At 55.0% G+C, this 22,546-nt stretch overlaps 1 protein-coding gene across 1 annotated transcript in view; it reads right to left on the bottom strand.

Moving 5' to 3' along the window:
* LOC116952113 (neural-cadherin-like) overlaps positions 1–22,546 on the bottom strand; it is a 75,010-nt gene that overhangs the window by 16,890 nt on the left and 35,574 nt on the right. Inside the window, exons 11-24 of the mRNA XM_076074043.1 lie at positions 21,482–21,652; positions 20,776–20,948; positions 18,512–18,679; positions 16,777–17,011; positions 15,293–15,420; positions 12,559–12,745; positions 11,563–11,706; positions 10,558–10,844; positions 7,276–8,445; positions 5,737–6,769; positions 5,405–5,498; positions 4,341–4,525; positions 3,287–3,573; positions 425–654 (exon numbers count right to left, since the gene is read on the bottom strand). Coding sequence (XP_075930158.1) covers positions 425–654; positions 3,287–3,573; positions 4,341–4,525; positions 5,405–5,498; positions 5,737–6,769; positions 7,276–8,445; positions 10,558–10,844; positions 11,563–11,706; positions 12,559–12,745; positions 15,293–15,420; positions 16,777–17,011; positions 18,512–18,679; positions 20,776–20,948; positions 21,482–21,652 — 4,492 coding nt within the window. The remainder of the gene's footprint in view (positions 1–424; positions 655–3,286; positions 3,574–4,340; positions 4,526–5,404; positions 5,499–5,736; positions 6,770–7,275; positions 8,446–10,557; positions 10,845–11,562; positions 11,707–12,558; positions 12,746–15,292; positions 15,421–16,776; positions 17,012–18,511; positions 18,680–20,775; positions 20,949–21,481; positions 21,653–22,546) is intronic.

Below are 22,546 nucleotides of genomic sequence, written 5' to 3'. Positions count from 1 at the left end.
AGTGAGTGAGTGGTCAAGGTAGCGAGTGAGTGGGTGGGTGATTGAGTGAGTGGCCAAGGTAGTGAGTGGGTGGATGAGTGAGTGAGTGAGTGGTCAAGGTAGTGAGTGGGTGGGTGATTGAGTGAGTGAGTGGTCAAGGTAGTGAATGAGTGAGTGGGTGATTGAGTGAGTGAGCGGTCAAGGTAGTGAGTGAGTGGGTGATTGAGTGAGTGGTCAAGGTAGTGAGTGAGTGGGTGGGTGATTGAGTGAGTGAGCGGTCAAGGTAGTGAGTGAGTGAGTGATTGAGTGAGTGGTCAAGGTAGTGAGTGAGTGGGTGGGTGATTGAGTGAGTGGTCAAGGTAGTGAGTGAGTGAGTGGGTGATTGAGTGAGTGAGTGGTCAAGGTAGTGAATGAGTGAGTGGGTGACAACGAGAGCGGGCGTCACCCATATGAGGAAGTGGAGGGTGCGATGCGGATTCCTCCGTTCCGGCACACGGGGCCACTGTCTCGCTCGTCCTCCCGCACGGAGTCGGTGACCACGGCGACCGTCCCCACGGCAACTGAGACGGCCCCGGAGCGCGAGACCGGGGGGTGGGGGGCGGTGCCGTCGGGGGGCGTCCGACACGGGCCAGGGCCCCCCACCCTCGCCACGGACACATTCACAACCTCTTCCAGCTGGACCACAACATCCACAAGGCAACAACAACTATAACCTCATTGACAGCATCAATGTCAACGGTGGACCACAAGACCATCAACAAACGTAACAACTCTCCCGTCTGGTCCAGTAAGATACACTCTCCCCGTTGTACCCTTAGAAAACCCACCAAACTTTCGAGCGGATAACATGCAAAGCTCTGCACAGATAGATTCAAGAATCCGTTCCTGCACCGCCATCCTCACAGCCAAAGCCTACAACCCCCTGTAATACCAGGCAGTCTCCCATCTAAATGCTATCCAGGCTCTACCCTGCTTAGCTTCCGGTGATGCATAGTATATGAATTGATTTTTGTAAAACAAAGAAACTCCATATTCTTATTTTTTTTTCGGTAAAGTCACGTTGAAGAGAAACAACAAAATAATAAAATATATATAAAACAATAAAAAATTCTCACGACGTTTCGACCATAACTCAAACGGTCGTCTTCAGGTGTGTTGGTTCGCATAAATTTATTTTTAAACGGCACATTTGTTTATTTATCAAAAACGTTAGTGCCACGCGCAACGATTTGGCAGTTTATTTAGGACTAGTCCATCTATATTCTGAAAAGAGGAGAGGGGAGACGAAATTTTTTATAATGTATGCTGTCTGAAAGCCACTGTAAGCGTGAACAATCAATTAAGACCTGAAATGGTTTATCAAATCTTTCCAATGATTGCTAAGATAGAATCCATCTTCTCGGTTGAAATTGTCTCTGTGCTTGTATATGTGGATAGCCTCATGAACGAATCTCTCATGGAAGCCAGATGGCTTACAAAGAACCTCTGTCTTGGAAAAGTCAATGGCATGTGAGCCTACTGAATTAGAACAATGATCTGCCACGGCCGAGGTGTTGGTCCTACCGTGTTTAAGGTCTGCTTTGTGTTCACGAATGCGGTCCGAGACATGGCGTTTGGTTTCTCCAATGTAACTACTACCACAGAGGCAACTTAGTTTGTAGACACCAGGGTATTGTATGTCCGGAATCACATCTTTTACAGACGGAACCAGATCACGGATTTTATGTAATGTGTTGAAACGGACCTGGATCTTGTGTTTATTCAAGATTTTGGAGATCTTTTTTGTGATCCCAGCAATGTAGGGTAAAGTTATGGTTTTGAAAGGCTCCTCAAGAGGGTTCTTCTTCATGGTTTGAGTGATAGCTTTGCGGATTGTATAGTCAGAGTAACCATTAGCCCTAAGAGCTTGGTGTACGTGATTGAGTTCCCTGCTTATGTGTTCCTGGTCGGATATGCATTGGGCTCTATGATACAGAGTCTTGATGAGAGAATTCTTCTGTGATGGATGGTGGTGGGAATCCGGTTTCAGATAAGCATCTGTATGGGTAGCTTTCCTGTAGACAGAGTGGCTCATTGAACCATCAGGTCTCTTTTTAATTAGGACATCCAAAAAAGGTATTTTGCCATCTATTTCGACTTCCATGGTAAATCTGATGGCTGGGTGTATGGAATTGATGTGGTCAAAGAATTGGTCTAGAGCAGGCCGGCCATGTGGGTGATTGAGTGAGTGGTCAATTTCAACCGAGAAGATGGATTCTATCTTAGCAATCATTGGAAAGATTTGATAAACCATTTCAGGTCTTAATTGATTGTTCACGCTTACAGTGGCTTTCAGACAGCATACATTATAAAAAATTTCGTCTCCCCCCTCCTCTTTTCAGAATATAGATGGACTAGTCCTAAATAAACTGCCAAATCGTTGCGCGTGGCGCTAACGTTTTTTTATAAATAAATAAATGCGCCGTTTAAAAATAAATGTATGCGAACCAACACACCTGAAGACGACCGTTTGAGTTATGGTCGAAACGTCGTGAGAATTTTTTTATTGTTTTATATATATTTTATTATTTTGTTGTTTCTCTTCAAGTGACTTTACCAAAAAAAAACTAAGAATATGAATTACTGCAGTCACGAAAGCTTTAAATCAAAAGAAACTCCAGTTACTCAACGGGTCCCTATGTATCTCTAAGTCTATACGCAAGATCTGGTGCTCTAACTGTGTGAACGTCAAGTGTAAAAGCATTCGCTAAATATGTAAGTCTATGGGTCTCTATGCGAGTCTATGGATCTCTTTCTGTATAAGCACTGATGATCAAGCCACTGCCCATGCATTTGAGTCTGTGGGTCTCTGTGTGAGTCTATGAGTCTGTGGGTCTCTGTGTGAAGAGCAAATTCCAATTTCTCCATGATTCCACCTGTGATGATTCCACCTGTGATGATTCCACCTGTGATGATTCCACCTGCGAAGATTCCACCTGCGATGATTCCACCTGCGATGATTCCACCTGCGATGATTCCACCTGCGATGATTCCACCTGCGATGATTCCACCTGTGATGATTCCACCTAAAAATTCGCGGTGGACTTTGCTGCCCTCCTCAACCCGGAGCCACGAACTCTCACCGGCCATCACGATCCCCGCAATCGTCGTCATTGCCATCGTTATTTAACATTCATTACCGCGCTGCACACATCATCACATCTCAAAATGCTTTGCCTAATGGCTCGACACCCGGCGCCCACGGATCTATTGATGTAGTTTTAGTGGCAGCGGCGGCGGCGGCAGCAACGAGACCCGGCGGCCGTACCCTGGCCTTGTGCATGGCCACGTTGCCGTTGAGACGCTCGGCGCGGAACGCCCTGGCGGCGCCGAGCACGGCGAAGCACACGTCCACGCGGCCCGGCGTGCCCGGCGCGTCGCTCACGGCAAACAAGTGCACGCTCGCGCCCGTCGCCGCCGGCGAAGGCGACGACGGTGGCGGCGGCGGTCGTCGCCGCCGCAGCCCGAAAACCTCGGAGGAGATGAAGGCGCGCAGGAGCTCGTAGCGGCTCACGCCGTCGCGTGGGTCGTACAGGAAGTCTTCCGCGGTCGTGTCTGCGGCCGCCGCGAGGGGGTCGGGTCACACGGGGCAGGGGGCAAGGGGCATCATCAGCAGTCGACCCGGAAAATAAGAAATGACGACTGAGCTGGGTGCGCGAGTGGGAGGGGCGGTTAGTTGGTAGGCTGGGAAATTGGGCGGATGATAAAAGAACACGACGTTTCGGTCGCAACACTAAGCGTCCGTCATCAGGTGAGAAATAATGATCTGCTGTTGTGGCTTTATATAGGCACAGGGAGGGGGGGGAAGGGGGGGGTTTGTAGAGTCGTGAACCCCCCCCCCCCGCCCCCCGTGCCTATATGAAGCCACAACAGCAGATCATTATTTCTCACCTGATGACGGACGCTTGTGTTGCGACCGAAACGTCGTGTTCTTTTATTATTTTTTTCTGTCCACGTGACTTTACTGAAAAAAACAGAGAGTATGGATTCCTGGAGTCACGAAAGCTTCAAATCAAGATTGGGTGGATGAGTCGGTGAGTGAGCGGGCGGGCGGGTGCGTCGGTGGGCAGGTAGATGGGTGGCTGCATGAGTGGGCTGGTGGGCGGCCGGTTGGGCAACGGGGTTCGTGGTTATTTAATTGAGCAGGATGGTGGGTGGCTGAGTTGGCTGGTCGGTAGTTTATCCAGTGAGAGGATGGGTGGCTGGGTGACTTGGTGGGAGTGATGAGCGACCTGAGGGGGGTGGTTGGATGAAGTGATGGAGAAGGAGATGACGGGCGGGGATGATGGAGGCAGGTGATGGGAGGGAGGTAAAGGCCTCACCGGCGAGGCTGAGCGACCCGGCCTGGACCAGCGCCTCCTCAGGGAGCTCCGCCACCAGCACGGTCGCCGTGGAGACGGCGTCGGGCCACACGCCGTCGGCCACACGCACGCGGAAGCTGTGCTCCCCCGGCGGCGGCGCCAACCTCAGGGAGACCACCCCGGAGTCACGCGCCAGGGAAAACCACCTGGGCCGGGAGCGAGCGGTCACACGCACACACGCACTGTTGGGGCGCCACGGTGGCAAGATGTTAACTACCTCACCTGGTGTCCAGGAGGTTGTGGGTTTCAATCCCGTAAATTTAGAGTTTGCGTGTTCTCCCCGTGGCCGTGTGGACTTTTCTCCGGGTCCTTTCTCCACATATAGAATTGAAATGCTTTTTCCTTAAGACGGCCGCTTGCGTTGCGATTAAAACTGTCGTAGTTTTCTGTCATTTTCTTTTCTTTAAACCCATCTGCTTGACTTTACCGAAAGACCCAAGAATAATCAACATGTGTTTAGAGTATTTGGCTGCTATAAATTTCCGCATGGTAAGCCACTTCGTTGAGCTCTCATTTGAGGCCAGATCGCTTCTGAAAAAAAAGAGCTACATTATAGCTCAGTGGGCCTTACCTGGTAAAATAAAAAAAAATCGTGTATATAGTTTAAGTGCCCAGAGGCTGTTAGGGCATTGGACTGTTAGCAAGCACATATGAAGGCCAACGCAGCTTCTATGTTTTGGCTCCATTCTAGATTTAAAACTCCTTTTAGAACTACTTTTTGTATTTAGTTTGTTGTCCTTCTCACGCACCTCTGATGAGCACGGTTGGGTAGGTCAGTGCAATAGAGGCTCAGTATACATACATGGGTGTATATATATACAGCAGGCTGGCGATTTAGAAAGAGAGAATACAGCGTAGGATTTTCGCGGCTGTACTGTACGGCTCACGGAGTTTCACTCCCTGCGCTGGCAGCTCCTTTAGAACGTGAACGTTCAGAGAGACTGACCGACTGGCAGCGGGAGACCGCACGGTACACTGTGGGGGCCCTGAGAAGGAACTGCCAATCGCATGCTCGGTACGCTCACCTGGGTGCCTGCCCTTCATAGGTGAACGTCTTGTTATCCCAGTCGTCGGGGTCTGGGGCAAACACTCGGCCCAGCTCCCCCGAGGGCAGCGCACCTGCAGCAGCACACGGGGGGCAGTGGCACGGGGAGTGAGCGACGGTGGCGGGGTCGGGGTCGGACGCAGTGGCAGGGTCAGGATTAGGGGCAGGGTCAAGGTCAGGGGAAGGAGCAGGATCAGGGGCAGAGTTGTGGCGGGGTGGTTTCTAGGTGGCTAAATCTTTCGGCACGAGTCGATCGTGACGAGCGTGAGAGTGCCGGTTCCACTGGCGAGCGTGCGGCCGGCAGACGCTCACCGCGGTACTTGTACACGTAGATGGCCGTGCTGCCAGGCTGGTGAGGGTTGTCGTTGCGGTCCCCGACGGTCACCGTGAGCGTGGCGGTGGCGCTGCGTGGCAGCTCCCCGCCGTCGGTCGCCACCACGGCCACGAGCAGCCGCTCGCCGGCCTCGCGGTCGAACGCCCGCAGCGCCGTCAGCACCGCCGAGCCGTCCCCGGCGTCCCGCAGCGCGAAGTCGCCGGCGCTCGCCGACGCCTCCGCGAGCCGCAGCGACGCCACGGCGCCGTTGCGGCCCGCGCCGTCGCGGTCGACGAAGCGCAGCGCCAGCGACGTGGCGTTGGCGGGCACGTCCGCCGGCGCCGGGCCGTTCTCGAACACCACGGGCCGGTACTCGCTCTCCGGCTCGGGGGCGTTGTCGTTCACGTCGAGCACGGGCACCAGCAGCGTGGCGGTGCCGGTCCGCGGCGGGCTCCCGCCGTCCGTCGCCAGCACCAGCAGCAGGTGGCGCTCGCTCGACTCCCGGTCCAGACGCCCGCTGAGCGACACCAGCCCGAGGTGCGGGTGCACGTCGAACGGCGGCGCCGTCCCTCCTCCTCCTCCTCCTCCGTCGTCGTCGTCGCCGCCGCCGCCGCGGGGCGCCAGAGAGTAGGACACCTCCCCGTTGGCGCCGGAGTCGGCGTCGGAGGCCGAGACGCCGGCGACCGGGTGGCCCGGCTCGGCGGCCTCGGAGACGGGCGACGCCTCGTAGAGCTGGCGCGAGAAGAGCGGGGCGTTGTCGTTGTCGTCGAGCACCTCGACGAGCAGCGACGCGCGGTCGCCGTGGTCGGGGTCGCGCGCCGCCAGCGTCACGTTGAAGCGGCGCTCGCGCGGCCGCTCGTAGTCGAGGGGCCGCGCGAGGCGCACGGTGCCCACGCGCGCCGCTCGGTCCGACTCCACCGAGAAGGTGCGGCCCGCGCCGGCCACGTCGCCGCCCTCCACCGAGAAAGAGACGAGGGCGTTGTCGCCCGCGTCGCCGTCCCACGCCGACACGGTCGCGATCACGGTGCCCACCTGCGCCCAAGCCGCGCGGGGGTAGGGGGGTATAGTGGGCTCAGGGTTAGGGGGAAAGCGGAGGGATTATGGGGGTTAGGTAGAGGGATTATGTAGGGCAGGCGTTTGGGGTAGGGGTTTGTGGTCAGGTTAGGGCTAGTGGTTAGGGCCACGACTTACGTAAGCTGAACATCTTTTGCACTGTATGTAGCCAACCATGCTATTTGGAGGTGCTAGGGAAGGACAACAAACTAAACACAACAAGCAGTTCTAACGAAATTAGTTGTCAATCTCGGGCGAGAGTTATAGATGGACCAGGGGGTCAGCAACGTGCGGCTCTTTAAGGACTGCCTCGTGACGTTGTTTATGAAGGACCACATGCATCGCGGAACTTGACATATTGAGGCTCTTCTTATTCGTTTGGTTGCCCGACGCTTGGGCTAGGGGTTCGAGCCAGGACTTTGTAGGGCAAAGGTTTGGGGGTAGGGGATTTGGGCAGGGGTTGGGGTCAGGGCCACACCGCCCACCTGGGTGCCCTCGGGCACGCGGCAGCGGTAGACGCCGCCGGGCGGCACGAGGAAGCGGGGGGCGTTGTCGTTGACGTCGACGATCGCCACGGTGGCGGTGGCCGTGGCGGAGAGGCCCCCGCCGTCCGCGGCCTCCAGCAGCAGCAGGAGGGGCGAGCCGAGGACTTCGCGGTCGAGCGCCGACCCCGTGCCGTCGGCGCCGCCCTGGGCCGCCGCCGTGCGAACCGTGCCGGTGGCCGGGTCGACGCGGAACAGCCGCGGGGCATCGCCGACGCCACCGACGATGCGGTAGCGCACGGCCGCGTTGCCGCCGGCGCCCGGGTCGTCGGGGTCGACGGCCAGCACCTGCATCACGGCCGTGCCAGGAGCGGCGTTCTCCAGCACCTCGCCCACGAGGCAGCCGGACAGCCCAGAGGAGGTGGCAGTGTCGGCGGAAGGGGGAGCGGTGAGGAAGCGCGATAAAGAACCTTTGTCGCCAATGCCGGTGCCGGTACCACTACCGAGGTGGCCTCTACCAAGATCAGCACCGCCTCGAATGCCGAGATGACCACCGTTCACGCCAGGCCCAGTATCACCAACATTACTGCCACCGGCCGCACCGACGCTACCGATTTTACCGCTGCCAGCAATACCAACGCTGCCGCCCACATTACCACCACCACCACCTGCGCCGCCAGTACCAATGCCACCACCACCAAGACCGATCGTGCCCACACCAGCACCACCAGTAGCTGCACCATGACCCAGGATGCCGGCAATCGTGCGCCCATCGCCGCCGTCGCTGTCGTCACCATCGTCGCGGTGGTGCCATCGAGCTCCTTCGCGGCCTTCGCCGTTATCGCTCCGGGCTCCTCCTTCGCCTCCCCGTTCACCGCCGGCGCAGACAAAGGCCGGCGCATTGTCGTTGACGTCGTCGACGGCGACCACGACATCGGCGAAGCCCGAGAGGCCGGCGCCGCCCTCGTCGGTGGCCACGGCGAGCAGACGCCACGCCGGGCGCTCCTCTCGGTCCAGCGGCGCCCGCGCCCACAGCTCCCCCGTCACCGCGTCCACCGAGAAGTGCGTGCCGGCGCCTTGGCCGCGCAGCGAGTACCGCACGCCCGCCGCCGCCGCCGTCGACGGCGATGACGGCGGCGGTGATGACGGGCGGTCGGGATCGTGGGCTGACACCTGCGAGGAGCGATGGGCAAAACCAAGAGGGAGGTGTTTCAAGGCGTCTGCAAGTCGCAGGGTGGGGTCCCGTTCGCTGCTAAATCTCGGGATGCGCAAGCGGCTCTGCGTTAATTGTATTTCCGGAGGCACAGTAGCACCGCTATTTTTTAAAGACATCGTATTCACCACAGAGAACTGTTCCGACACGACCAAACTGCCACACGCCCTCCCACGTGGCCTTATAAAAGGAGATGTGGGGCGGGGACGGACGTTCCATGCACCACCCAACGGCTGGACTCAAGGTAATCACTGCTCTCCAGGATTCATATTGACTCTTTTTCCATTCACTTTTGTTCCTTTTTCCCTCGCCGTGCTCCCGCTCGTAGTCCCTACGCTAGTAGGCTAGCGAGTTCGACTCTCTCCCTTTCCCCTTGACCCACGAGCATCGCCTTTCGGGCTTCTGTCTGCGGAATTCCTGTGGCCCCTTCTCTTTTTATTGCTCGCTCTTTGTACTGGACTCACCAACCCACCCACCAACCAACCCACCCACCCACCAACCAACCCACCCACCCACCCACCGCCACAACAGCAAAGCCCCCTACAGCCACGACTGTCAACGGAGGCAGTGGTACCACTCGTGTCTCGCAGGAACAAGGGCCTCGGTTCAATTCCCGACTTGGGCACGTTGCTGTGTGGTGTTTGTATTATCTCCCCCTGCTTAGCATTGGTTTCCACCAGGTCGTCGGTTTCCTCCTCCCATAGCTATAATAAAACGGTACAATGTGAACTGGTATCGGGACAAAACATCGGCAATGCTGAGAAACTCCCTGTAAAATTCCCGATTGGAATCACACAGCAGCAGCAAGGTAGTTTGTTGTTCTTCCCCTGCACGGTTGGCTACATGCAGTGAGGGAAAAAAGTATTTGATCCCCTGCTGATTTTGTACGTTTGCCCACTGACAAAGAAATGATCAGTCTATAATTTAAATTGAAGGTTTATTTGAACAGTGAGAGACAGAATAACAACAACAAAAATCCAGATAAACGCATGTCAAAAATGTTATAAATTGATTTGCATTTTAATGAGGGAAATATGTATTTGACCCCTCTGCAAAACATGACTTAGTACTTGGTGGCAAAACCCTTGTTGGCAATCACAGAGGTCAGACGTTTCTTGTAGTTGGCCACCAGGTTTGCACACATCTCAGGAGGGATTTTGTCCCAATCCTCTTTGCAGATCTTCTCCAAGTCATTAAGATTTCGAGGCTGACGTTTGGCAACTCGAACCTTCAGCTCCCTCCACAGATTTTCTATGGGATTAAGGTCTGGAGACTGGCTAGGCCACTCCAGGACCTTAATGTGCTTCTTCTTAAGCCACTCCTTTGTTGCCTTGGCCGTGTGTTTTGGGTCATTGTCATGCTGGAATACCCATCCACGACCCATTTTCAATGCCCTGGCTGAGGGAAGGAGGTTCTCACCCAAGATTTGACGGTACATGGCCCTGTCCATCGTCCCTTTGATGCGGTGAAGTTGTCCTGCCCCCTTAGCAGAAAAACACTCCCAAAGCATAATGTGTCCACCTCCATGTTTGACGGTGGGGATGGTGTTCTTGGGGTCATAGGCAGCATTCCTCCTCCTGATTGATTGATTGCTTCTGTGGACAGGTGTCTTTTATACAGGTAACAAGCTGAGATTAGAAGCACTCCCTTTAAGAGTGTGCTCCTAATCAATTTATAACATTTTTGACATGCATTCATCTGGATTTTTGTTGTTGTTATTCTGTCTCTCACTGTTCAAATAAACCTACTATAAAAATTATAGACTGATCATTTATTTGTCAGTGGGCAAACGTACAAAATCAGCAGGGGATCAAATACTTTTTTCCCTCACTGTACTTACTACGCACATACGTACACACCACATCGTCCGCTTCCGTGAAAACCCGGCAGGACCCTTCTGCAAAGCAGTCTTGAGAGGCTTTCCTTGGTAAACAGAAAAAAAGAGCTAAAAAGCTCAGCGGGGTCCTTACCTGGCATTAAAAAAAAAGAACAGCTTTACAGCTTAAACAATCACGACGACAGAAAATTGAGCGATCAAAACGAAAACAAAAAAAAATGCGAAAAAGATCTACCTGCAGGAGCAGCACCGGGGCGTCGCGCGGCAGCCCCTCAGCGATGCGGGCGCGGTACTCGGCGCTGGCGAATACCGGCGCCTCGTCGTTGAGGTTGCGCAGCGCCGCCGCCACGGTCGCGTGGCCCTCCCAGCGGCCGTCGGAGGCGGCCACGCGCAGCGCGTGTCGCGCCGCCCGCTCGTAGTCCAGCGGGCGCGCCACGGCGAGTGCCCCCGTCTCGGCGCGCAACTCGAAGGCGCCGTCCTCGTTGCCCGACACGATGCGGTAGCGCAGGAGGCCGTCGGCGCCTGCGCGAGACGCCGCGGCCGGCCCGCCGGTGAAATCGCCGCGGCGCGTGGCCGCTCGCGCGAGGAAAGGGATTTCGGCCGCCGCCATCCACTCGGGACGCAAGCCGAGCCGACAACGGAATCGGAAGATTTGTTCATGCTGGAGGAATCCGGTGAGCAATAAAGCTCTTTTTGACAGATGTCTCAGAGTTTCAGTTGACAATAACATGGTAATGTCCGGCAGTCCCACGTCCGGGTACGAACCAGACTCCTCAACCGGACTCAACCCCGATATCGGGGCACGTTTAAGGTGGTGGTTTAGTTCGTAAGAAGTTACCAGTGGCGGAGATTCCACATTCTTCTCCATTTGACAACGACCGCTGGCTCAACCCACTGGTAGCCGTTTTACAATGCCGGAGAGATGCGGTGACACCACGGCGCAGCGTTGGCGCATTCACCGTTCGAATCCAATGGCCACCCTGTTTAATACCTGCGTTTAGTATCAGTATCATAATCTTGTATTTTTACTGGAGGAACCCGATGAGCTATAAAGCTCTTTATCACAGACATCCAGTAGTTTCACAGATGGCCACGCGCCATTTGCTTCGCTCACAGTGGACGTTAAAGGCACAGCAAGCATTGCCCATGATGATAACATTGATGATAATGATGATGATTACGGTGGTGATGATGACGCTATTGAAATTGACGTCGATGACGACGACGAGGCGGACCTCACCTTCGTCTCCGTCGACCGCGACGAGGGTGGCGACGATGGTCCCCACCTCCACGTCCTCGTCCAGCGTCACCTCGTAGAGCTCCCGCTCGAAGGTGGGGACGTTGTCGTTCACGTCGCTAATGATGACGCGCACGTACGCCGAGTCTGACATGCGCACGCAAAGACAAAGGTCCCCCGTATAGCCTTGACAGTGCAATGATGTTAGCGAGCACCTATGAAGGCTGGAAAGGTACGCGAGGCGGTGGGTGGCCAGCACCATGCCCGGCCACCTTTGTCTCTCCAGTGGTGGTGATGTTTACACCAGTGATGATTACCGGTCCTGATGCCGGTTGGAACTGGCAGCGATAGGTCGCTACCATTAAAACGCGGACTGGGTCGCTCTTCAGCCGCAAGACTACCGGTTGTGCCGAAGCAGTTATAAATTGCCCACGTTTTGTGATTTATAGAGTGTTCCTTTCCCCCATTCCACCCGGACCTCAGTGTGGCTCTCAAACGCCAACACTCCCCCGACCCCGCCCGTGTGTGTCTGTGTGCGTGCGCACGTGTGTGTGGTGGTATAGCGGTTAGCGCGCTGCACTAGGAAACTGGCCACCTGGGTTCGATTTCCGCTCACGGCCAACACCAGTGACGATTATCTGAACCGGTCCTGGGCCTCCCCTAGGTCGACTCAGCCTCAAATGAATACCTGATGCGGTGCGTAAAAACATCGCCACTGGGCAAAGGCGACCGGGTGTGGTGCTGGCCACCCACCCCATCGTGAGCCGTTCTCGCCTTCATAGGTGGTCGCTAACAGCACTTGCCCCAACAGTCTGTTCAGGCTATACAGGAGGTCTTTGTGTGTGCGTGTGTGTGCGCATGTGTGCGTGTGTGCGTGTGTGTGCGTGTGTGCGCGTGTGTGTGCATGTGTGCGCATGTGCGCGTGTGTGCGTGTGTGCGTGTGTGTGCGTGTGTGTGCGTGTGTGTGCGTGTGTGCGCGTGTGTGCGTCCGTGGCTCACCTGTGTTGGGCTGTGCGCGTCTGCCCGTGCGCGCGCTTTCCGTCCCGTCGCGCGACTGCACCTCCACCACGTAGGAGCTCTTGCTCTCGCGGTCGAACACGGCGCGTGTGAACACCGCGCCGCTGCCCTCGTCCACCGAGAAGAAGCGGTGATCCCCGCTCGCGTCCTTCAGCAGCGAGTAGCTCACCTGCGGCCGCCGCCATCGTCACCGTCCGTCGCCGGCATTAGGAAACGGTGTCACCAAAAATTGGCAACCGGAAAATCCGTCCCGCTTCAACCCCTCGCATTCACCCACTGAACCCTGTCTGACCCGTACGCTCTACCTTCCACCTGGTTATTATTTTACGTTGAATAAAATACTTCTGGTGTAAAAAAAAAACAAAAAATTGTATCATCATCATGATTGTCACCATCATCACCGTGCATCAACAGCATGATCACCATTCGGATCACCATCGTCATCAGCATCATTAGCATCATAATCAATCATCGACAATAGGATAAGTAACAGCAAAATTGTCTCCATTAAGATCATCGTCATTATCACCAATAGATCAGTATCATCATTGTGATCACGATGTCAATCCCAGCCCTTGCGGCTATACTAATACGCGCTGCTGATGAAGATTATGACGATGACGATGATAATGCACCATATTTGCCGGATCGCCCCTTGCATCTTGTCTCAACACGTTTAAAAGGGCACCTCCAGCGGCAGCTGTCCCTGTGAGCACAAGGTGACTCAGCACTTAGCCTGCCAATACGGGGCGCAATGCGTAATTGCAATTGAATGATTGCAGTGTCAAATTTTCGAATCTGGAAAATTTGATGCGATGCCGGCATCTCTTACGCTTCTTCATGTTATGTCACGGGATTTTTTAAATTGTTTTTTAAAACGTCCACCGTGAAAATCAGAGCGTGCGTTGCGGTGTTAACCCGGGGCGGCCTGCCAGGTTCAAACCGCGAACGTCTCGCAGAGCTGTCCACGTGCAGGCGGCACGAGGTTCACTCGGCGCGCGGCCTGCGAACAGGACCCGGTTCTGCCGGTAGGGGGCGACAATTGCTGATGCGTTGCAGTGCCAATGCCTGAAGCAGGAGGAGGAGGATGTTTCCATAATGATGGCTGCCCGCCTGACAATGCTGGTCGTAATTACCGGCGAAACGTCGTGATCTCGAATTGTAAATGTCGTGGGTTTACTCTCCAACACACCGGTCAGTGCTGTACTAGTAACGAATTGACATGTTTTGTTTACGTGACAAACCTTACTAATTGGCTGTGTCGGGTGGTGGCGGGTTTAACGACACATTTATATTTCTCTTCTTTGGTTCTTTCGGTAAAGTCACGTAGAATGAGAATAAAACAATAAAATAAAATAAGACAATAAAATTCTCACGACGTTTCGGCCACAACACAAGTAGCCTTCTTCAGGTGAAGGAACAGAACTGTCGGACGACAGTTCTGTTCTTCAGGTGAAGGAACAGAACTGTCGGACGACAGTTCTGTTCTTCAGGTGAAGGAACAGAACTGTCGGACGACAGTTCTGTTCCTTCACCTGAAGAAGGCTACTTGTGTTGTGGCCGAAACGTCGTGAGAAGAACTGTCGGACAACAGTTCTGTTCTTCAGGTGAAGGAACAGAACTGTCGGACGACAGTTCTGTTCCTTCACCTGAAGAAGGCTACTTGTGTTGTGGCCGAAACGTCGTGAGAATTTTATTGTCTTATTTTATTTTATTATTTTATTCTCATTCTACGTGACTTTATCGAAAGAACCAAAGAGGATGAATCCTTGCAGTCACGAAAGCTTTAAATCGAGACATTTATATTTACGCATTCTTACTCAAAAACCTCTGTTATGAGTCTCAATGGAGTAATTGTATTATGATGAAGACGACGATGATGATAGTGGTCTTATCTTATTGTATATAGATTTGTATTGCGCCTTATTCAAAAGCGCTTTTAGAGCAATTATAAAATTGTACGGAAGATGACAGTTGTTGACATAAGAGTGGGATTGTTATTAAAAGTGGTGGTGTAGTTATGGTGATAGGAGAATAGGTGGGAGAGGTTAAGGAGGGGTAGTGATAGGGGTTGGGGTCGTGATAGGGGTAGTCATATGGGTAGGGGTAGTGATAGGGGTAGTGATAGGGGTAGTGATAGGGGTAGTGATAAGGGTAGTGATAGAAGTAGTGATAGGGGTAGTGATAGGGGTAGTGATAGGGGTATAGTGGCAGGGGTAGTGATAGGGGTAGTGATAAGGGTAGTGATAGGGGTAGTGATAGGGGTAGTAACAGGGGTAGTGATAGTGATATAGTGGTAGGGGTAGTGATAGGGGTAGTGATAGGGGTAGTAACAGGGGTAGTGATAGTGATAGGGGTAGTGATAGGGGTAGTGATAGGGGTAGTGATAAGGGTAGTGATAGGGGTAGTGATAGGGGTAGTAATAGGGGTAGTGATAGGGGTAGTAATAGGGGTAGTGATAGGGGTAGTGATAGGGGTAGTGATAGGGGTAGTAATAGGGGTAGTGATAGGGGTAGTGATAGGGGTAGTGATAGGGGTAGTGATAACGGTAGTGATAGGGGTAGTGATAAGGGTAGTGATAGCGGTATAAATATGGTTAGGGATTGGGCTCGGCCAGATCGTAGCTTGGGGACGGGGGCAGGGAGTAGCAGTAGCAGGATGGGCCACAGAGAAGAGATGACGCCGCCGCCACCGACGACGACGATGGTGACGTCACCTTGCCGTGCTCGCCCGAGTCGAGGTCGGTGGCGGACACCTGCGTCACGAACGTCCCAACGCTGGCGCCCTCGGGCACCGAGGCCTCGTAGCTGGGCGCCGTGAAGAAGGGGACGTTGTCGTTGACGTCTGAGCGCGGCGGACACGGGCGAAAACGGCCAGGGTCAAGAGGTCATCATGGCTCATTACGTAGACGTGGAGGTCAAGACGATGTAACGGCCACCCACGTATTGACCTCAAGGTCGGGAGGTCGTGAGGGCCACAGCCAGACATCTGAGAGGTTACGAGGTCAACGTCGCCGGTTGCCGTTGAGGCCACCCCACGCGTCGCTTGCTCTTTGCCTCATTCTACGGCAGTCTCAAAGAAGAGTTGCAAGGCGACTTGTCTCAACAGAGTCGCCTGTTAACCTACATAGAGACCCGCAGACTCGCACAGAACCCTCAGAGACTCGCACAGAAACCCCAGGGACTCGCACAGAAACCCCAGAGACTCGCACAGAAACCCCAGAGACTCGCACAGAAACCCCAGAGACTCGCACAGAAACCCCAGGGACTCGCACAGAAACCCCAGAGACTCGCACAGAAAACCCCAGAGACTCGCACAGAAACCCAGAGACTCACACAAACACCCCAGAGACTCGCACAGAAACCCCAGAGACTCGCACAAACACCCCAGAGACTCGCACAAACACCCCAGAGACTCGCACAGAAACCCCAGAGACTCGCACAGAAACCCCAGAGACTCGCACAGAAACCCCAGGGACTCACACAGAAACCCCAGAGACTCGCACAGAAAACCCCAGAGACTCGCACAGAAACCCAGAGACTCACACAAACACCCCAGAGACTCGCACAGAAACCCCAGAGACTCGCACAAACACCCCAGAGACTCGCACAAACACCCCAGAGACTCGCACAGAAAACCCAGAGACTCGCACAAACACCCCAGAGACTCGCACAGAAACCCCGGGGACTCGCACAAACACCCCAGAGACTCGCACAGAAACCCCTGAGACTCGCACAAAAACCCCAGAGACTCGCACAGAAACCCAGAGACTCGCACAGAAACCCCAGAGACTCGCACAAACACCCCAGAGACTCGCACAGAAAACCCAGAGACTCGCACAAACACCCCAGAGACTCGCACAGAAACCCCGGGGACTCGCAGAGAATACCCACAGACTCGCACAGACACCCCATAGGCTCACACATAAAATCCATGAATTCACACAATAGACTGGCTTGTGATTAAATTGAACTGTAGTCAATTAATGTTCTCAGCCTGGCCACTAATAACTGCACAACAAACCTGCCACATTGCATCCAGCCACGTTACTTACGATAACTGAACACGTGGATGCTTTTCGACGTGGCACAGGCATTACGTGCACTCCTGGCTCGGGGCGACTTTGGCGAGCGAGGAAGGCCGAGCGGTGGAGCGAACGAACGGTGGAGCGAATGAACGAGCGAACGAGCGAGCACCGACCGGTGACGGAGACGTAGACACTGGCGAAGGCGGCCAGCGGCACCGCGGCCACGTTCTGGGCCCGAACCCGGAGCGAGAGGCGCGGGGCGGCCTCGTAGTCGAGGGGCTCGGCGAGCAGCAGCGAGGCGGAGCCGTCGGCGCGGTTGGGGCTCAGGTAGAAAAGGGCGGTGGGGCCGCCCTCCTCCAGGGTGTAGGTGACCCGGGGGTCACCCAGCTGCGAGCTCGCCTTCAGCGTCTGCCCCACGCGGCGGCACAGAGAAGGCGGTGCCGTGGAGGCCCCGGGGGAGAGGTTCTCGCTCAACAAGGGCTCATCGCCGCACACCGAGACTGTTTCAGGGTGACTGTAAACTAAACTATTTTATTTTATCAGGTACAAGGCCCGCTGAGCTGTACCTCTCTTTTTTCAGATTCGCGATCTGTCTATCACAAGTGATAACTCAACGAAGTGGCTTGCCGCGTGGATATTTATAGTAGGCAAATACTCCGAACGTGGGATGTTGATTCTGAATGTGGAGGGGAAAAACCGCAGGACCCGGAGAAAAATCCACACGACCACGCGGAGAGAGACACACAAACTCTAAATATACAGCAGGTGTCAGGGTCGGGAATGAACCCACGACCTCCTGCATACCAGGCGAGGTAGTTAACATCTCCTAGCCACCGTGCCCTCGAACAGCTCCCCCCCCAAAACCCCGTAGGATTCACGGGGAATTATTTATTCCATCGCGCATCCACACGTTAAATATTGTGGCGATATTCTCATCTGGTGGTGCGTTTCAATGCGCGTGAAATATCGAGCTCATCTCCCCAGTATCCCCGAGTTACAGCTGAACGTGACGGGAATGCGCTGCCATGGGGTGCGTACCCAGTGACACTGTCCACTCGAATTTTATCGGCAAGGCAGCACGCCCACGTGACCCACTGGCCCTGGGAACACTTTGGTGCTGCCCTGACTTTTGGGCTGTCGCTCTCTCCTCTCCTCTCCCACCGTTTCCCTGCCGTCCCCAATCCCACCACACCCACCCACCCTTACCTAATGCGGTGCTTTTCATTGTGTAGCGACATTACTGGATGTCACCATGTTGTAAGTGCAGTGCCGGCCCTACAAGACACGGTGTGTGGGTGCCGACCCAAAGGGGATGGACGTGTGAGGCCATGGCACTCTGGTTGACCCGGGAGGACACGTGCCCGGTTAAGATGACAGAGGGGCCCCCTTGGGGGCTAGTGGGGGTCAAGTGATTGGGACCCAGGTCCTTCCCGATGGTTCTGGAAGGTGGACGTGGCGGCCAAGGGCGGAGCCGGCCACGCCGCAGAGAATATAATCCGCGTCCCGAGAGGGACCGGGGTTGTTCATCCTGGGGAAAGAACCCTTCGTCACGATCTCCGTTCTACGAGTCTTCCAGCACGTGGGCCCGGACAGATGCTGTTGGTCCCGGGTCCGTAGTAACACTTACGTGGTAACTAGTGTAGTAACTAGTGTGGTAACTAGTGTGGTAACTAGGGTAGTTAGCCTGGTAGTCACCACCCGAGGTTGTTATTCTGTTAAGGGGCAGTTACCCCGTGTGTTGGAACTAAATAAATGCGCTGCCTACAAAGCCTACGTCTGCGACTCAGTTGAACCCACTACAATCGTATAAAGCGCCTTGCGATGCAGTTGCATTTAAACGCACTGTGTACAGCTACGTGCATGCATTGCTGTGCGCGTGCGTGAGTGCGCGTGCGTTCGTGCGCGCACCAGGATAACGGTGTCGCGCGTCGTGTTCTCCGGCACGGTGATGTCGTAGCGGTCGCTGTGCCAGCGAGGCGGCTGGTTGCGCAGGTTGGTGATGCTCACCGACAGCTCCACTGAGCTGCTGCGGTTGCCTCCGTCCGTCGCCACCACGAGGCGGCGGATGAGCGGGTTCTACGCGGGGGGTGGGGAGGGGAGGGGGGATGCGAGGGAGGCGGGGAGACGCTACTCGTGACCGGCCCCGTCAGCGGAGACGAGAACGTCAGAGGAAGAAGCCCTCCGACTGCGAGCTCTTCTCGTTCTTGTCGTATGGCTGAAGATTTAAATGCGGAGGAACACCTACCGCTTGACATTTGGGTGGTCCCAGCCAGATAATCGAGTCAGGAACAGCGGAGTTATATCGCTGTGATGTGTGCTTCGTATCTGTGGGTCGGGGATTGCGTCGTTACACGCTGTGTGTGCGGTCTGTCCTGGATGACCCACAGTCGCACACTGCTGGAAAGTTTAAAATGTTATTTTTGTGCATCAGGTATCCGCATCTACTGCCATGGCTTGTGAGGTGGTGGCCTCCAAAGCCACCAGCAGATGTGTCAGCAGAGACGTGTTCAGGATCGAGAGGTGCCAATGTCGAGGCCGGAATCCCAACATTTATTTATACCGGAGGAATCCGATGAGCTGTAAAGCTCTCTTTCACAGGTCTGCTGCTGGCCACGACGAGAGGGCTTCCTTCAGAAGACAAGAGTTCGTGTCGCTTTGCTGCTCCTCCTCCGTCGGAGTGCAGACAACAGTGGTTCCCTTAATGGTCTGTAGTTGTATGGCCACAGCAACACTACCACTGTGGCACTTGTGTCTTTCATTCTTCATTCATAAAGGAGATATGCGTATCGGCCTGTTGATTTTGCATGTGTAGGTATGTTGGACTTCTTTCGACACCGTACGTAGCCAACCGTGCTAATCGGAGGTGCGGGGGGAAAGACAACAAACTAAACCCAAAAAGCAGCTCTAAATGCATTTTCAATCTAAATTATTTGAAAGTGCACAGCTCCAGTGGCTTTCTAATATCGGAAGGAAGAGCGTTCCAGACGGCCGCTGAAGTGCATCTGAGAGTGCGCGACGTGGCGACCACCGTCTTTGTTGAATGGCGAGTAAAAAGCTGCTGCTGCTGCTGCTGCAAGGATGACCACCGGAGTTGGCGTGACGATGGTCTCCGCTCCTTGACGAAAAAATGGTAAACGGCAGCAGCGTGATGCCAGAAGGGTGGATCGGGACTTGGGCATTCGGTGGCGAAGTGACACTGCTGAGTGACACTGCTTAGTTGATGGGCAGGTGGTTGTCGTTGGCAGGGAAACGTGGAAACTCCCTTGCGGTTTTTGCACGATGTGTCCGTGGATATTTGGCGGATGAATGATCGCCAGAACAGAGTGCCAGGGGAGTTGGTGTGCCGCTGCTACCACCACAAGCGCACACGCACCACGTATCACGTGGATGCTTACTAGCAAATGCGTGCAGTCACATGGTTACACACGTGTACACATAGCCATGCCCACGAACACACACACACACGCATGCATACGTGAACGGACACGCACACATTTACTGTATGCAAATAAACGCATCGCACACCAATATGCACACACTCACATACACGCATAAATACTTGAAGTCACACACTTAAAGGAAACAAGACAACGATCCTACAGCAACTATTGGGGAATGTGTTGTTAGTGAGCACCTATGAAGGCCAACACCGGTCGAATCGACCTATAGTGGGAGCCCAGGACCGGTTCGGATAATCAACACCGATGTAGGGCTAAGGACAGGAAGTGATCTTCTTTGGTTCTTTCGGTAAAGTTACGTAGAATGAGAATCACAACACAAGTGGCCGAAACGTCGTGAGAATTTTATTGTGTTATTTTATTTTATTAATTAATTATTTCATTCTCATTCTAACGTGACTTTACCGAAAGAACCAAAGAAGATGAATCCTTGCAGTCACGAAACCTTTAAATCGAAATTTAACAGGAAGTGAACTCGGGCCGCGTGTGTTTGTAGCGGCAAGTAGCGCTAACCACCGCAATACCGCCTCGCACACCCCAGCCCAGCTCTCGCGCAAAGACCCACACCCACACCCCCCCCCCTGCGTAGCCTTAAACAACTTGGTGCAAGTGCTGTTCGCGAGCAGCACCCACAAAGGCCGGCACGGCTACACGAGGCACAGAGCGACGCCAACTCCCCCGCAGGGCATCCCACCGCTCCCCGCTGCAGCGCACCAGCGAGATGGGCTGGTGCACGTAGACCCAGCCGGTGGCGGGGTTGACGCGCATGTACTCGGGCGGGTCGCCCGACAGCGAGTAGGTGACGGCGGCGTTCGCGCCCTGGTCCTCGTCGTGCGCGGCCACGCGCAGGAAGCTCGTGCCCACCGGGGTGTCCTCTCGCAGGATGTCTGCGGTCGTGCAGGGGGTGGGCACAGAAGGGAGGGGCGGTGGGCGGCAGAGTGGCGACGCTCGGATAAACTGCGCCCACTTCAAACCTTTAAAACAGCCTGCGTCAGCAGCTTTCCCGCTGTTTTTTTCCTCCTGATGTCGATTGCTTGTGTCGCGATCGAAACGTCGTAGTTTTCTGTAAGAAATGTTGTTCTAAGTGTCTTTACCGAAAGACATTTACATGCAAATTTCTCACGTTAACATCACCTAGCCCTGCCCATTTCGTTTATGACCCTCGGGCTACACCCATTTCAAACCTTTAAAACAGCCTGCGTCAGCAGCTTTCCCGCTGTTTTTTTCCTCCTGATGTCGAATGCTTGTGTCGCGATCGAAACGTCGTAGTTTTCTGTAAGAAATGTTGCTCTCGGTGACTTTACCGAAAGACCCAACGAATATAAACTAAAGCTGTCGAGCCATCTACAGTTCCGCTTGTTGTCTGTGGTTGTCTGTGGTTGTCTGCGGTTGTTATTGCTGTTTGCTGCCGTCGCCGTACGCTCGTATCGCGCCGCCTCGAAGCGCGGGGCGTTGTCGTTGTCATCGGCGACGGTGACCGCGAGTCGGCACACCCCCACCAGCGGCTCCGAGCCCTGGTCCGTGGCCGTCACCGTGACCGCGTGCTCACGCTGGGCCTCCCGGTCGAGCGGCCGCGTCGTGGTGATCAGCCCTGAGCGGTGGAGGGGGGGAGGAGACGGGAGAGGAGGGAATGGCGAGGGGGTAGAGGGGGTGGTGGGGGATGGGAGAATGGTGAGGGGGTAGAGGGTGGTGGGGGATGAGAGAATGGTGAGGGGGTAGAGGGGGTAGAGGGGAGGTGAGAGAATGGTGAGGGAGTAGAGGGGGTGGGAGAAGGGAGAATGGTGAGGGGGTAGAGGGAGTGGGAGAAGGGAGAATGGCGAGGGGGTAGAGGGGGTGGGAGATGAGAGAATGGCGAGGGGGTAGAGGGGAGGTGAGAGAATGGCGAGGGGGTAGAGGGGGTAGAGGGGAGGTGAGAGAATGGTGAGGGGGTAGAGGGGGTAGAGGGGAGGTGAGAGAATGGTGAGGGAGTAGAGGGGGTGGGAGAAGGGAGAATGGTGAGGGGGTAGAGGGGGTGGTGGGGGATGGGAGAATGGTGAGGGGGTAGAGGGGGTGGGAGATGAGAGAATGGCGAGGGGGTAGAGGGGGTGGGAGATGAGAGAATGGCGAGGGGGTAGAGGGGAGGTGAGAGAATGGCGAGGGGGTAGAGGGGGTAGAGGGGAGGTGAGAGAATGGCGAGGGGGTAGAGGGGGTGGGGGATGAGAGAATGGCGAGGGGGTACAGGGGGTGGGAGAAGGGAGAATGGTGAGGGGGTAGAGGGGGTAGAGGGGAGGTGAGAGAATGGCGAGGGGGTACAGGGGGTGGGAGAGGAAAGAGAAAAAATGAAAAAAATGGTGGAGAGGAGTGAAGCAGATGAGAGAGGAGGAGGGACGCGAGGGGGGGGATGAGAGAGGAAGGGAGAGGAAGGGAGTGGAGATTCGAAGATAAGAGGGGAGATGAGACGGCGATAGAGAGGAGGTTGTGAGCGGAAGCGAGAGGGAGGGAGATG

This window comes from Petromyzon marinus, chromosome 45, assembly GCF_048934315.1.
Source record: "Petromyzon marinus isolate PM22_M1 ecotype Great Lakes invasive population chromosome 45, UKy_Petmar_22M1.pri1.0, whole genome shotgun sequence".
NCBI classification, from domain to species: Eukaryota; Metazoa; Chordata; class Hyperoartia; order Petromyzontiformes; family Petromyzontidae; genus Petromyzon; species Petromyzon marinus.
The sequence above is the reverse complement of the archived record's forward strand: the minus strand, read 5'-3'. Positions and strand labels throughout refer to the sequence as shown.